Source organism: Rattus norvegicus, chromosome 10 (assembly GCF_021556685.1).
Source record: "Rattus norvegicus strain SHRSP/BbbUtx chromosome 10, alternate assembly SHRSP_T2T, whole genome shotgun sequence".
Classification (NCBI taxonomy): Eukaryota; Metazoa; Chordata; class Mammalia; order Rodentia; family Muridae; genus Rattus; species Rattus norvegicus.
The window spans coordinates 113,194,691-113,207,059 of NC_141543.1; the positions used below are offsets into that span (position 1 = coordinate 113,194,691).

The 12,369-nt window shown below is 44.9% G+C and overlaps 1 protein-coding gene across 5 annotated transcripts in view; it reads left to right on the plus strand.

Moving 5' to 3' along the window:
- Tbcd (tubulin folding cofactor D) overlaps nt 1-12,369 on the plus strand; it is a 159,163-nt gene that overhangs the window by 120,347 nt on the left and 26,447 nt on the right. For 4 of the 5 annotated variants that reach the window (XR_015630115.1, XM_087569203.1, NM_001271364.2 and 1 more), the window contains 3 exon segments: nt 1,674-1,734; nt 2,808-2,830; nt 7,259-7,290. Coding sequence is in view for 4 of the 5 variants with exons in the window: in XM_087569203.1 (XP_087425329.1) it covers nt 1,674-1,734; nt 2,808-2,830; nt 7,259-7,290 (116 nt within the window). In the remaining variant the exon portion in view is untranslated. 5 annotated transcript variants of the gene reach the window in all.

Consider the following 12,369-nt stretch of genomic DNA (forward strand, 5'->3'; position numbering starts at 1 on the left):
CAAAAGTGAAGTCTTAGTGCCTTAGAGTCTATGGCCTTCCCTTCCCTTCGAGCTTGAAACTTGTACATTTGTCCTTTATGGTTGTGTTAGGCGGCTCCCTAGGTCAAATTGACAGCAGATGGGCACATGGACTTCATTCCTACCTGTCAGTCAGTCCCAAGGAGACTTGGTTGTCCCCTGGCCCCAGAGCACAGCTCACAGTCTATGTGGGTGGAATGGGTACCTAGTAGTTGATGGCCTTGCTCTCCTTGGTGGTGGCAAAAGGCACACGGGCCATGGCATTCCTCAGCAATGCATTGTGATGATACGGTACATTTGAGACCCATTCCCAAGTTGTTGGGGTGATATGTGTTCTTGAGGTATTAGGCAGCATGTGGTTCTGCGAAGCACTCGGGAGATTTCGGACCTCCAGGGCATTGGGGCTCTGTGTGGCTCTCTGCCTCTCCCTTAGCAGAGTAGATCTCTCAGGGAGTTGTAGTTACCACATAGCTCTGCCCAGCAGGTAGTGGGTATCAGATCCCCAGAGTGTTATGGCTATGCGTAGTTTGGCCCAAAGCACAGGAGACTGCAGATCCATAGGTAATTCACACTGCATGATTCCGTTAGCATATACATTATCTCGGAAGAAAGCAGATGTTCAGTGCAAACTGTGGTTTATCTGATAGCCTGGGTTCAGTGAGCTGCAGTGTGAGTCAGGTAAGGCACCCCGTGCTGAAAACTTAGTGCTGGGTTGGTGAGCAGCAGCCTTTCTGAGGACCACAGAAAGCACCCGCGGGAATCCACGTAACCCTGTAGGGGATTTACCTCTTTGACAGCGTCAGAAGGAGCATAACCGTGTTCAGTAAGGGACTTCTGTCCTGATCATAAATAAGGTGTGTCCTCAGCAAACTGACTGTAAGAGCATAGAGGTGTAGCACTCAGATGCCCACCTTTTGTAATAACACAGACTGTGTATGTGTGTGTGTGTGTGTGTGTGTGTGTGTGTGTGTAGGCCGAAGAGTGACATTGTGTGTCTTACCTTCCCTGGTTGCTCTCTGTCTTGTTATTTGTTTTATATTTTAGTGTCTTTTTTCTTTTTTTCTTTTTTTCGGAGCTGGGGACCGAACCCAGGGCCTTGCGCTCGCTAGTGTTTTATATTTTAAATCATATTTATGGGCTGGAAACATGGCTCAGTGGTAAAGAACAGTTGCAGAAGACACAGGTTCAGTTCCCAGTCACATTCATGGTGGCTCACACACTTGTAACTCCAGTTCTAGGGACTCTAGTGCCTTCTTCTGGACTCCATGGACATCAGTCATGTGTATGGTGCACATACATGTATGTGCTGGCAAAACCACTCATACATACAAAAAATGTTGAAATTGTATGTATTTATTTGAGAGCAGGAGAAACAAAGAGAAGCATGTGGGCCATGATGCACATGTGGAAGTCAGAGGATAACTTGGGGGGAATTAGTTCTACCTTGTGGGTCCCCGGGATTGAACTCAGGTTGTCTGGCAGCCAGTGTCTACCCAGTAAGCCATCTCTCAGCCCCAAACACAGCTTGACACATCTTCAGGGGCTGTAGGAGCACCAACAAGAAGCTGATCTTTCTGAGCTTGTGCTTTCTTTACTGTGAACCTGGGCTCCAGCTTAATCCCTATGAACGCAGCATCATGTCTCACCTTCTGCAGGCTTGTCACAGACTATCTGGATGAGAAGGCAGTGCAAAGCCTGAAGCAGATCCACCAGCAGGTTTGTGTGATCCCTCCGAACCCCCCTCCACATGGACAGGAGATGATAGCCCTATGGGTTCTTTCCACAAGCATTACTCTTGTGAGGGTTTATCTGGAGTTGGTAACTGGAAGGATTCGTCCTCTAGGGCCAGAATCCATCTTGTTGGATGGGCATCACAGGGTGGGTCTTAGAGCAGTATTGGTGTCTCACTGTGGGCCTTAACAGGAGTTCCCAGCTGAGGGATGGGCAGGTCCCCTCTGTTTGGACCAGGCAGTCCTTCTGCAGTGTTACGTACCATAACACAAAGAAAGCCTTCGCTCCTGTGGCTCTAATCTCCACTGTCCTGAAATTAATACTGAATTTTGCACATTTTGGGTAATAGGAAGAAAAGTCTGTTTTTCTGGGAGTTTGAGATTCTCAAAGCCTTCTATGACATAAAAGAAAAAGTAACTTATTTTCTCAGGAATTAAATTGTTTCTTATAAACATTTTTCTATTCCATACAATTTTCCTCCTTTTATAATAATGATCATAATGACCTTGGTGAGGCCATTTGGTTGGTTTTATATTTCTTGCTTCCAAGTGGAGCCTGGCATTCTCTTCTGGTGTTTGAAGCGAGGGTGTTAAGGGTGGGCAGCCCCATGCAGTGTCCTCCATGCTAGGATTTCCTGTTTCTGAGGAACATGGGTGGTGACAGGGCTGCTGCTTTAATGAACTAAATTATATCTAGCAAGCGTCAGATGAACTCACAACACACAGAATCACTTCTGAGTCTGAGGACACAAAGCACTAGAGACATCTGGCAGGGTTAGGCTTGTGCTTGAGAGGCTATCAGTGGGCCAGCATGAAGGGGGCCGCCCTCGTCCTTCCTGTCCGTGTGCCTTAGTTTTCTTTAGAGATTTTGCACCTGAAGAACCTAACCAAGGCCAGGCACAGTGAGGTGGGGCCTTCGTCCCCTGACCTCCCTGATTGCCTTTCTGGCACCCGAAAGCTCAGCTCTGTCTCCCTGCCACCATTCTCGTGTTGTCAGTCATCACCATAGCGTTACAAAGACTCTAACTCAAATCACCGACTTTTGGTTCTTTATTTTAGCTTTGTGATCGCCATCTCTACCGGTAAGTCTGCAGAGTTAAGACATCCTGTGTTTAGTGGAAATGCGTGTGCTCACCATCTCAATAGGTAAGCTGCAGAGCTGAGACAGCCATGCCGTGTGCTAGTGCAGCTCAGAGGACAGCTTGGAGGAGCTGGTTCTTCCCTTCTGTCTTGTGGGTTCCAGGAATTTAGTGGTCAGACTTGGTGGAAGGATCCTTTACCTACTGAGGCACTTGGCTGTCCCTTGTTGTCCTTGTAAGGAGCCATAGCTGACCGTCATCTGTCCCCACTCTTGTGTGTTCACTTCGAAGGCACACAGCTGCCACTCAGGCACGATGGTTGCAACTCTCTGGTGCCTTTAGGCTTTTGGAAGCTAAAGTCACAGGTCGTGGCACCCCATGTTTCAGTGCGTCCTTGGCAGTTCTGTGGCCGAAGACGGTTGTGTCCTGACCAAATGAGCGGGTGTTGCCTACTGCTCTTGGTGGCTGCTGGCTCTCGGGCCCAGAACCCCTGAGTGCTCTGTCTCTGCAGTCTTCCTTTTGTTGGATTCTGTGCAGGTAGGATAATATGTTAAGCCTTTCGTCTGGTTCTTTCTCCCAGTGTTTTTGAGATTCATCCATTTTACTGTATATATTATTTTCTCTCTTGTTTTTTTTTTTTTTAGATTGGGTATTACTATGTCTCACTTGGGTCTTTTAAAATATTTATTTTAATTTTATGTACAGTGGTGTTTTTCCTGACTGTGTGTTCTGTAGACAGCATGCATGCAGTACCCAAAGCAGCCAGAAGGTGTCCGGTTTCCTGAACTTGGTTGTTAGCTTGTTGTTAGCTGACTCTGGGAATTGAACCTCTACCCTCTGGAAAAGTAGCCAGTATTCCTAACGGCTCTGGGAATTGAACCTCTATCCTCTGGAAAAGTAGCCAGTGTTCCTAACGGCTGGCCCATTTTTACAGCCTTGAGAATTTATTATTATTTTTACGTCTGGTTTTGTTTTTCTGCCCCCTAGATCTGCCTGCCTCCTGAGTGCTGGGTTAAAGGCACATCCCGCCCTCATTCAGTTCTTGAGAATGCTCCATGTGTCTTGTCGAGCAGTGAGAGCTCTGTATATTGCTGGCCCTGAGTTCTGTCAGACAAGATTTCCCCGTTTCCTCTCCCTCTCTTTCGTTTCTTGCTGTGTTGTTCTTTCTGTGGTGTGGGGCTGAGCACTTACTGTCCTGTACTCTGGAAGTGGGAGCCTCACTTCCCGCGCCCGGGGTTGACTCCTCTCCAGACTTGGGGAGTATGCAGCGAAGGTGCACATACAGCGAGTTGTGCAGTGCCTGGGAGCTTCTGCGGGGCTAATATCATCCCAGTCGGGGCCTCTGGGCTTGTCGGGGCTGTCACATAAGTCTCACCATCTTAACCACTTCTCTCCGTGAGGACTTTGAAACATTTTTACTTCTTGCTTTTGCCACAACCTGGTCCTGAAACCTACATAGGTTTGAGTAAAGAGTCCTTGCTTTTCTTTTCTTTCTTTTTTTTTTTTTTTTAGCAGTAGGATGAGATGACTTGCAGAAAATTTATTAAAATAATTTAAGTTGGGGGGACTGGGAAGATGACTCAGCAATTAAGAGTGCTGCCTGCTTTTGCAGAGGACCCGGGTTTGACTCCCAGCACCCTCGTGACAACTCACAACCATCGTTAACTCCATTTCTTGGGATTTAATGCTCTTTTCTGGCCTCCGTGGGTACCCAGCGTGCAGATGGCACACAGGAATACATGCAGGCAAAACTTCCAGACGTTAAAAAAAAGTCTTTCTATTTAATTCTTGCACTATTTGCCTAAAGCTACAGAAGAGACTTTTAAATAGTACAGAATTTGGAAGAGCAATACGATTTTATTTGGAGAGCTTTTAAGCTACAAGATGTCAGAGAAGTGGCATCTCAGACCCCAAGTAGGAGCACAGGCACCCTTTGTGGATGGTGATGACTGGGGTTGCCACTGACAGCCATGTTTTTGGTGGTCAGAGTGTATTTCTTTTTCTTTTTTTCTTTTTTTCGGAGCTGGGGACCGAACCCAGGGCCTTGTGCTTCCTAGGCAAGCGCTCTACCACTGAGCCAAATCCCCAACCCCCAGAGTGTATTTCTGAGTAGCATTGGGTCAGGCTGATACTCCAGCAGGATTCTTGGCAGTGAGAGGCTTAGGGAAGACTCACCCTGTGACTGCATTTTCAGATCGGCACCACCCCTTGGCCTCTGTAGCCTGTGCCTCCCTCAGCTCTCTTTCTGCTGCTCTAAGTTAACATTTTCTTCTAGTCTTTCTAATCTTCCATTAATTGTGTTTGGTATAATTTTCCTTTTACATATTCAAGTTCTTAAGAATGTCTTCTTGGCCTTCATGTCTGCCCTCCTCCCCCTTTTCTCTCCTCTTACTGTACATTTCCTTCCATCCCTTTAGACAGTATGAGCGATATAATACCTGTGTTAATGGCCTCACATGTGATCTCATCAGCTTGAGTATTCCTGTGTTGTTGACTCTTAATTGTGGTCATTTTTCCTGGTAGTTCTCCTTTGAATTCTTGTTTTCTGAAATTTACATTTCTGGCTTTGGTATATGTGTGTGCGCGCGCGCGCACACACACACACACACACACACACACACACACACACACACACACACACACACACACACTTACATATGTATTTGGCTATATTGTTTGTTTGAACAAGACTGCATCAAAGCCTTGGGTCATCCAAAGCAGTGTTGGCCTGCTTCTGATGCACAGTCACTGTGAGGATCCTGCCTGGCCTTTCCCTCCTGGCTGCTGGAGATTGTTCCCAGTCTAAGTAGATCTGAGAGGTGTCCTGTTTTCTTCCTTCTTGTGTTTCCTCCTAGGCAGGAGTCCCTCCTAGCACAAGCAGCTTAGCGTCAACTACTGGTCCTCACCTGATCTTTATACCCGTCTGTGGCTTCTCCTGGCTACTTTGTGGGTTTTTCTTTTCCCTACCTTCTATTCCCCCAGTTTTACCCCGTCTTAGTTAGGCTTTTACTGCTGTGAACAGACACCATGACCAAGGCAACTCTCATAAGGGCTGGCTTATAGGTTCAGAGGTTCAGTCCAGTATCATCAAGGCAGAAGCATAGTAGCACCCAGGCAGGCGTGGTGCAGGAGGAGCTGAGAGTTCAGCATCTTCCTGGAGAAGACTGGCTTCCAGGCAGCTAGGAAGCCCATGCCCACAGTAACATACTTCATTCAACAAGGCCACACCTCCTAATAGTACCATTCCCTGGGCCAAGCATATTCAAACTACCACACCCCCCTATCACCAGATAGGAGAGAAAGAAAGAAGGGGAGATCTGTGAATCCAATTTCTTTCTTCTTTGCTTGTAGCTAGTCTTTGCTACATTGTGGGTTCTTTTTTTCCCCATCCTTTATCCCCCTGGTTTTACCCTCTGTCACTAGATCGGAGAGAAAGAAGGATAGAGGAGGGAGGAGGAAGAGAGAGAGAGGGAGAGGGAGAGGGAGAGAGGGAGACTGACCCTAGCACACTGTAACCACTGACCCCACCTACTGGGGCTCTAGCCTTTATATACTATCTGAAAAATTCCCACAATTGTAAATATTACACAATTGCAAAAACAATCTGCAGCTGGCAAAACCATGCTTCTGCTGGAGCAGGAGGCAAATCACAGTCAGCTGCTGGGGTCAGTTCAAAGCAGCCTGGGATTGAAACTGAAACACTTTCTTATAATATTTCTGTGGTTTTAAACAAACCAAAACGTCAAGATTTTCACTGCACCTGTGCTGTAGGCTCTGGCCTTTATGTCTTCACCTACTAACCATCCCTCTCTTTCAAGCCTGTCTTGACAGGACATCAGGATTCCGCTTGGCTTCCCCCACATCTGCCCATGGAAATGTTTGTGGCCATGCCCTGATGGGCTAGAAGCCTCTATGGCACACTTTCTTCCAGAGTCTGCTGTGCATCACAGCTTTCCTGACTTCCTAGTTGTTTAAGGCAGATCTTGTTGCCGTTTGGCCTAGAAAACAAAGCCTCCCCACACCAGTGCTGTTCTCTCTTCTGGGCATTTCCCAGCTCCCACCGCTGCATTAGGTTGGGTAGCTTCTGGCAGGCAGGGTGATGGTGAATGTGCGTGTACTACGGCTTCAGGCCATGGACGGTCATTGGCATTGTTGTGGACTGAGCAACATTTGGGATTGGTTCTGTGTGATATATTGGCGATGACCAAGTGTCCTCTGGAAGCTCAAAGGACACAAGTCTGCCAGAGGATGATCTTGTCACGGCAATTTTGGGTTTTTCCAGAAATGTAGCTCATATTTTCAGGCACTAAATCACCTAGGTAATTAAAACTGTCATAGTTTTTGGTGCCTGAAGTTGCATCTGTTGTTTAGTGGGGTTTTTCGTGTTTTATGCGTAAAAGACTTTAACTGTCTTTTTTCTTTGGTTTTCAGGGGTCTGGGAGGAGAGCTTATGAGACAAGCAGGTAGGTCTGGGGCCAGAAGCTGCTGTCCTTCACTTCAGTATTGGGGAAGAATATCCTGAGGTCAGGCCAGACCTCCCAGTAACAGGTGGTAGCTGTTCCCTTCTGTTGGAGATCTTGCTACTGCCCCTGGCTTGCTCTTGTCCCAGGAGTATGCAGACGTGCTTCCTGCACCTGGTCTAGTGTGTCTAGACTTCCCAGCTGTGGGGCTCTGATTTGTCTCCCATGCCACAGGTCAGATTCCTTCTTTATAGTAAATACTGCAGAGCGGGGAATGGTTTCTCAGATCGTGTGTTAGTGTCCACAGGGATTCACAGCATAATCAGGTGAATATTCCTAGTTCGTTGAATGTGATAGAAAGCTCAAGTTCTTGCTGGCTTATCTAGGTCTCAGGATGGCCAGTCGTTGGTTGTCCACTCCGTCACTTTCTGCTCCCTCTTTACCCCTGCACATCTTGTAGGCAGGACAGATTTTCAGACGAAGGCTTTGCGTCTGGGTTTGTGTTCCCATCCCTCTATTAGAAGTCGTGCTTGGTAACAGGAGACGACAGTTTCAGGTTCCATATCCCCCACTGCGAGGAGTCTTTTCTAGAGTCACCTCACAGATTCCTGGGAGTTTCCGTCATCCTAGGTTTCTAGGGAAATCCCAGAGATTCGCCACCACCAGCACCAATTCTAGTTCTCTCTCCCTCTGTCCCCCCACACTTGATCCCTCCTGTTCTCCTCCCCACACTCTCTGCCTCCCAGTTCCTTCCCCCCACTCCCAAAGTCTGTTCTATTTTCCCTTCTGAGTGAGATTCAGGAATTTCCCCCTTGCGCCCTCATTGTTATTTAGCTTCTCTGGGTCTGTGGATTGTAGCGTGGTTATACTGTAGTTTATGACTAATATCCACTTATAAGTGAGAACCCAATATGCTTGTCTTTCTGGGCCTCAGTTTCTCACTCAGAATGATCTTTTCTAGTTCCATCCATTTGCCTGTAAATTTCATAATGTCATTGTTTTTAATAACTGAGTAATATTCCACTGTGTAAATGTACCACATTTTCTTTATCCATTCTCGATTGAGGGACATCTGGGTTGTTTCCAGTTTCTGGCTATTACCAATAAAGCTGCTGTGACCATAGTTGAGCAAGTGTCCTGGTGGGATGGTGGACCATCTTTAGGGCATATGCCCAGGAGTGGTATAGCTGGGTCCTCAGGTAGTACTATGTCCAATTTTCTGAGGAACCGCCAGATTGATTTCCAGAGTGGTTGTACCAGCTTGCAATCCCACCAACAATGGAGGGGTGTTCCTTGCCCCGCATCATCACCAGCATGTGCTGTCACTGGAGTTCTCGATCTCACCCATTCTGATGGGTGTCAGATGGAGGGAAGGAGTCATTTTGACTTGCATTTCCCTAATGACTAAGGGTGTTAAACATTTCAAGTGCTTCTCAACCATTACAGATTCTTCTATCAAGAATTCTGTTTTTAGAATTGGGTTGTTTGGATTGTTGATGTCTAATTTCTTGAGTTCTTTTATATTTTGGATATTGCACCTCTTTTGGATGGAGGTTTGGTGAAGAGCTCTTCCCATTCTGTAGGCCGCCATTTTGTCCTTTTGACAGTGTCCTTTGCCTTTTAGAAGCTTTTCAGTTTCATCAGGTCCCAGTTATTAATTGTTGATTTTAGGGCCTGAACTGTTGGTGTTCTGTTCAGGAAGATGTCTCCCATACCAGTGAGTTCAAGGCTACTTATTCCACATTCTCCTTTCTCAGACTTAGTGTATCCAGTTTTATGATGGGGACTTTGATCTACTTGGACATGAACTTTGTGCAGGGTGATGGCTAAGGATCTATTTGCATTCTTCCACATGGAGACACCCAGTTAGACCATCAGCATTCCTTGGTCAGGCTTTTTTTTCCCATTGTCTAGTTTTGGCTTCTTTGTGAAAAATCAAGTGTCCATAGTTCTTATACAGGATTATTTGAGCTAACCTAGACTTTTTTGTTTTCCCATATGAAGATGAAAATTGCCCTTTCAAGGGCTGTAAAGAATTATGTTAGAATTTTTATGGGAATTGCAATGAATCTGTAGATTGCTTTTTGGTAAGATGGTCACTTTTACTATGTTAATTCTACCGATCCATGAGCATAGAAGCTCTCCATCATCCAATATCTCCTTCGGTTTCTTTTATCAAAAACTTGAATGTCTTGTCAAACAGGTCTGTCACTTGTTTGGTTAGAGTTACACCAATGTTCTGTCTGTGGCTATCATGAAGTGTCCAGCCACCTTGCTGAGGGTGTTTATTAGTTGAACGAGTTCTCTGGTAGAATTTTTGAAGTCACTTATGTATTCAATCATTATCTGCAAATAGCTATACTTTGAGTTCCCCCTTTCCAATTTGTATCCCCTTGATCTCTGTTAGTTGTCTTACTGATTTAGCTAAAACTTCAAGTACTGTATTGAATGGATGTGGGGAGAGTGGACCTTGTCTTGTCCTTGATTGTAGTGGAATTGCTTTAAGCTTCTTTCCATTTAATTTGATGTTGGCTATTGACTTTCTGTATATTGCCTTTATTATGTTTAAGTATGTGCCTTGTATCCCTGATCTCTCCAAGACTTTTTATCATGAAGAGGTGTTGGATTTTGTCAAAGGCTTTTTCAGCATCTAATGAGATGGTTATGTGAGGTTTTTTTTCTTTTCATTTGTTTGTCTGGTGGATTACATCAGTGGATTTTCATTCATTGAACCATCCCTGCATCTCTGGGCTGAAGCCTGCTTGCTCATGGTGGATGGCAGTTTCCATATGATCTTGTATTCTGTTTGCAAGTATTTTATTAAGTATTTTTGCACAGAAATTCATAAAGGAAATTGGTCTGAAAATCTCTTTCTTTGTTGAGTCTTTGTGTGGTTTCAGTATCAGAGTGACTATGGCCTTATAAAATGAATTTGGTCATATTCCTTCTGTTTCTATTTTGTGGAATAATTTGAGGACTATTGTTATTAGCTCTGTTTTGAAAGTCTGGTAGAATTCTGCACTAAAACCATCTGGCCCTGGGCTTTTTTTTTTTTTTTTTTTTTTTTTTTTTTTTTTAATGACTGCTTATATTCCCTTAGGGTATAGGTCTATTTAAATTGTTAAATTGTTTATCTGACCTTGATTTAACTTTTAGTAAGTGATTTCTATCAAAACAATTGTCCATTTTATTTAGATTTTCCAATTTCGTGGAGTATAGACTTTTTAAGTAAGATCTAATGATTCTTTGAATTTCCTCAGTATCTGTTCTGTCTCCCTTTCCATTTTTGATTTTGTTAATTTTGATATTCTCTCTCTTTGCCTTTTAGTTAGTTTGGCTAAGGATCTGTCTATCTTGTTGATTCTTCTTAAAGAATCAACTCTTGGCTTCATTGATTCTTTGTATTGTTTTTTTTTTTTATTTCTAGGTTATTGATTTCAGCCCTGGGTTTGACAATTTCCTGCTGTCTTTCCCCTTAGGTTTGCTTCCTTTTTCTCTAGAATTTTCAGGTGTGCTGTCAAGTTGCTAATATGAGCTCTCACTTATTTCTTTACGAAGCATTCTTTCCTTGTGTTTCATAAGTTTGGGTATGTTGTATATTCATTTTCATTGACTTTCTTTCTTCCTTCCTTCCTTCCTTCCTTCCTTCCTTCCTTCCTTCCTTCCTTCCTTCATTGACCCAGTGGTCGTTGAGTAAAGAGTTGTTCAGTTTTTCTGAGTTCATAGGCTTTCTCTTGTTTCTGGTGTTGCTGGAGATCAGCTTTAATCCATGGTGGCCTGATTACATACAGGAAGTCATTTCAGTTTTCTTGTGTCTGTTGAGACTTGCTTTGGGACTGAGTATATGGAAGAAGAGATATTTTAAGTCCTGGTGTAGTGGACTTATGAACAGGATGAGCATTAGAATCATCATATTCTCATGTGTCTAACTGTGAGGTGTGCCTGTCAAATGTTCCACAGCAATTGGCCATCAGCAGAACATTAGGGCACATATTTGCTTTCCATTTTTATATAGTGTTTGAAGAATTACAAATTATTCAGAAGAAAAACCACTAAATGTGTTTTCATTTTAGTGTAGCACATGTGAATAGACTAGCTGGGCTGTTGTAGCAGGAGGAGGAGGAGGGGGGTGGGTAAGCAGGCATTGACAGACAGGGGTCAGGGATGAGGTGAGGAGGCTGAGCCATCACTCTGGGAAGCAGGTTTGAAGAGAGGTCATTCTGGGGGAGTGTGGGGGAGGGGCCGAGGGGTATAAGGGGACTGGGTGTGGTCACCTGTGTGACTTGTGTCTGTCCTTGGTCCTGTTATTACAATAGAGGCATCATCATTTAGCACTGTACTTCAGGGAGTTTGTCCCTGGTCCTGTTGACTGTCATGAGATTCTAGGTTTGTAAACAAAAGAAACTGACACCTAAAATTCTCTTCCTTGTCATATGATGTCGTGAGTGTGTGTGTGTGTGTGTTTTTCTGTGTATTCGTGTGTGTGTGTGTTTCTGTGTATCTGTGTGTCTGTGTGTGTGGGTGTGTCTGTCTGTCTGTCTGTGTGTAAAACAAGTGGGAAAGGCCAGCACAAAGGAGAGGCAGGTGTGAGCATCTCAAGTTGGGTGGTCAGGACGGGCGATGGACCAGGCAGGCTATATCCGTCAGAAACTGACCAGTCTGAGGATGGCCCCTTCGGCTAGTTTCCCACCAGGCTCCTTATGTGGACACCTCCTGCTCTGCTGATAGTGGTGCTCAGATGTTATTGCATTTGACGCTCTGTCTTCTCTATGTGAGGTAACTCACATGCCAACTGTTGTGTTGGCATGGGTACAGTCATTATTTTCTTATGTCACAAATCAAAGCAATAGCACTAGTAGATAACTAGCACTCACCAGAACTTTAGGCCAAAAGCCCACCCAGACCTATCTTTGAGGGCAGTGGGCTTTACCAGTCTGATTCTTAGGACTGTACTGCATTGTGCTTCTGTAATGACCTTGTGCCTTACATCTGTTACACCCCAAGATGTCTTCCTGCCCTATACTTGTGGATTCCAGGTACTCACCTGCCCTACACCTGTGGATCTCTGGTGCTTACCTGCCC